The sequence below is a fragment of the Sipha flava genome, unplaced genomic scaffold, assembly GCF_003268045.1.
Source record: "Sipha flava isolate LNK unplaced genomic scaffold, YSA_version1 523_pilon_pilon, whole genome shotgun sequence".
Lineage (NCBI taxonomy): Eukaryota > Metazoa > Arthropoda > Insecta > Hemiptera > Aphididae > Sipha > Sipha flava.
Window position 1 is genome coordinate 55262 of NW_020273488.1, and position 3979 is coordinate 59240.

The window sequence follows — 3979 nt, forward strand, 5'->3', positions numbered from 1 at the left end:
GTGCCGCACAAGATATACCATAATCTCCTTATAGACGACAACAGTGAACCCCTCAAAAAAAAAAAAATAATAAATAAAATGATACACTGTATATCCATACAAATATAACTGCATATAATTATACGATATTGAAACATTTTTAGTAAAATATAAATAAAAATAAAATTTTTTTTTTTAATCTATACCCACACATATTGCGAAACTATTCTCATAAAATTAAATGTTAAGATAAACTTATACTGAATTTAAATTAAAAGATTCTCGTTTACATATTAAAATCTGCACGTGTAGAATTGAATTAATTAAATGTTCATAATTTTTGGTACGCATAGTGAACAAGAATTAATACGATATAAAATATTACGCTTCTAGGCTTTAAGGTCAAAAACACGTAATTTTATACCTGTATTATACGATAATATACATATTAATGTAACGTAGAATCATACTATAATCCATATAATACTGTTAAAAACATATTAAATTAATTTTGAAGGTAACCGTTATTTGGATTTCCATTCGATTTCTATACGTATGTTCGTGCATAACGGAGACTTTAACGATCGTATTATTTTATCATAGTAGATGGTGTTTTTAAAACAGAGTATATTTAATAATATATTATATTTACACTCTTACCATCAAGATTATTTTTTCATAAATTCTCATCTATGAAGAATTTTTCTAATAAATATCAAAAAACGAAGAAGTTTATAAATATTCATTTATGTAATAAAACCAAAAAACTTTTTCAGTAACATAAACTATTTGAAATACCTATCTTCAGATTTTCATTATATAACAAAATAAAAAATAATATATTTTTTACCAATACATTTGTATTTATTTCAAAAGATCAAAAGATCAACAATTACATTTTTATTCGTGAGAGTAAAAAATAAAAATATGAGTACAGAAATCTTTATTAATATAAAACACATCATAACCAAGGCTAGGATTTGTATGCAATAAAAAATTGTAAGATATGCATTTTATTTACCAAAATATGCAAAAATATGCATTTACATTTTTCTAAGATAAATACAAAAATATGATTACAAAAAAAATATTTATTTATTGAAATACCTACATCAGTGGTTAGCTGTTTTTCTTAATATAACTAAGAAATAAAACAAAATAAAATGTATGTTTAACAAAACCAATTTTTATACTTTAATCAGCAGGGCTAGAATTAAATACGAAATATTAATGCTAAATGATAGATATTAATTATGAAATATACTATAAAACATTCATTTTTCGCATTCTTATAATTGAAATATGCAATAATATTCATTTTATTCAATATATGCAATAATATGCATTTTATCCAAAATATGCAAAGACATGCAAAATAAAAACACCACAATTTATCTTATCATGAGGTGATTCGTGGACATTAATAATCAGAAGTCGCAAAAAAACATACTGTTGCATACAAATCATAGCGCTGATTCATAACTTACAAATTGATCGTAAGAAATACGATCTTGACTTCTATGGAACTAATTTTAATATTATTAATATTTACATAATATCTAATTTTTTGATACTAACTATTTAATTGAATAAAGAATATACAGTGAAACCTCTGAATAGCGGACACTCTCGGTCGCCGAAATTTTGTCCGCTATTTAGAGGTGTCCGCTATTTAGAGGAAAATATTTTTTTTAACAAATAAATAAATTCATTAATTTTATTTTATATTACTTTTACATTAATTAAATACACGATAAAACTAACATTTATGAAAAAAAACCAGTTACCTAAATTTTTATTTTATTTTTACATTATTTAAATATGAAAACTAAAAAAATAAAAACTAATAAAAATAAAAAAAAATCTGTTACTTTAGTTTGTTTACTAATTGCAGGCGTAGTTATTTCGTATGTTAAGGCATTTTCTAATTGGATTGTGTTTGAGAACAATGAACTATTCTGTACCTCGATAGAAGAAATATATGTACGTATGTCTTTTACTGCTAGCAATGCCTCTCGTAGACTTCTTATTTTTGGAATTTCTTGATCTTCGGACCCATCATTTTCTTCATCACTTTCTTCTTCATTTTGGGTAGACATGCTCGTAGTATCAGATGAATTTTCGATATCGGCGTCGTAAGTCTCTACGCAATCGTCTAGTGTTATGTAGTCATTTTCCGTAATTGTATTGTCAATCACTTTAATAAGATTGCCAAGTTCTTCTATTGGTGTAAGTAGATCATCAACGTCTGTAACATTGTTATCACGGTGCCTAAAGCCAGACCGCAAAAAGCATTTCTTCACTGTTTCGGGTTGAATGTTTTTTGTAGATGAAGACACCCAGTAAATTGCATCCATTATGTTGATAGGTTGACTTGAATTGGCATCCAAATCGGCAACAGCTTTACGTAACAGTTGCGTACGATATAATTTCTTAAACTGATGGATTACTCCTTGGTCAAGCGGTTGGCAATGAGAAGTCATGTTAGGTGGAAAAAACACAAGTTCAATATTTTTCATTTTTAAATGTGGATGAGGAGCCGCGTTGTCTAAAAATAGTAAAACTTTTCTTTTATTTTGACCCATTCTATTATCAAATTTCATAAGCCACTCAGTCATTATTTCAGTCGTCATCCAGGCTTTTTTGTTCCAAAACCAATTGACGGGAAAGTTGTTAATATCCAATTTTTTGAAGGCTCGTGGACGTTTAGCTTTGCCTATGACGAGTGGCCGTTCAAACTCACCTAACATGTTAGTACACAAGAGTACAGTTAAACGTTCTTTTGAAATTTTTCCTCCAGTACATATCTCATTTTTAAACGCCATGGTTTTATCTGGTAGAACTCTATAAAACAATCCCGTTTCATCTGCATTAAAAATATCGCATTCTGCGTAGTTTGCTATAATTTCGGGTATTTTTGCTTTCCAGTTATCAACGGCTTCTTCATCAACACTTGCTGCTTCACCACAAACTGATTTAAAAGAAATATTATTTCTTTTCCGAAATTTTTCAAGCCAGCCATTAGAGCCTTTAAAATCAAATCCGTGCATTTCAGCGATTTGCTTACTTTTTTCTTGAAGCATCGGTCCTGAAACAGGAAGATTTTTTTCTCGTAATTTTGAAAACCAGTTTAATACTTCATTGTTGATTATAGAGGTTTCTGTTTTTTGTAGCTTTGTCCATTTCCGTTTCTCTTCTCCATTTTCAGCCCAAGTTTTGTAAAGAGCGTCTTTATTTGCTATAATATCAGCAATTTGTGTTTTACTAACACTAAATTTGTCTGCTAATGCACGAACGCCCATTGTATTTGATGTTCGAAATTCCAGAATGTCTATTTTTTCTTTTAAAGTTAATCGTTTTCTTTTGCTAGCCATAGCGCACTACAATAAAGTTTGTATAAACAATACGTTAAATAAATAAATTCGCACTACAATAAACGTTGGCACCACAAACACAACTAAATGCACATAGGACAATGCATTAGTTACAATACTTCGTTGACGCGATAATATTTCAATGACTGAACAGATAAGATTTTCATGTACAGTATAATAATGTACACATAAGATAACGTTTTTATTCAGGTATTCTAAAGTAATTCTTAATTTAAGATAAAAATAACTAATATCAATGTCATAAAAGTGTCCGTTATTTAGAGTGTCCTGTATTTAGAGGTTTTCCTATATAAAAGTGGTGAAAATGTACCCGTCCCCGAAAAAACGTCCGCTATTTAGAGGTGTCCGCTATTTAGAGGTGTCCGTTAAGGGAGGTTTCACTGTATATATATATTTATTAGACTGATTACATAAAATAGTTGTGTGATGCCAATTCGTTGTATCAGCTAATTGATAAGAAGCTTATACCATATTTATTAATATTTTTTATAGGTTATTAGCTATAATTAAATTAGTTTAAATTTTTTTCTTTTATCAATCAATATTTCTAAAAAACATATTCCACCCACTAAAAATTGAATAACCGTGTACTAAATATGAATATA

The 3979-nt window shown here is 28.1% G+C and overlaps 1 protein-coding gene across 1 annotated transcript; it reads right to left on the reverse strand.

Annotated features, from left to right (window-relative positions):
• Positions 1-1841: 1841 nt before the first annotated feature.
• Positions 1842-3749, reverse strand: LOC112690861 (tigger transposable element-derived protein 4-like; the record flags this gene model as incomplete). The annotated part of the gene is made up of 2 exons (XM_025564962.1): positions 3047-3749; positions 1842-2950 (listed from the first exon to the last, which is right to left on the reverse strand). Coding segments are annotated over exons 1-2 (1416 nt in total), but the record flags the coding sequence as incomplete, so codon positions are not given.
• Between the last annotated feature and the right edge of the window lie 230 nt (positions 3750-3979).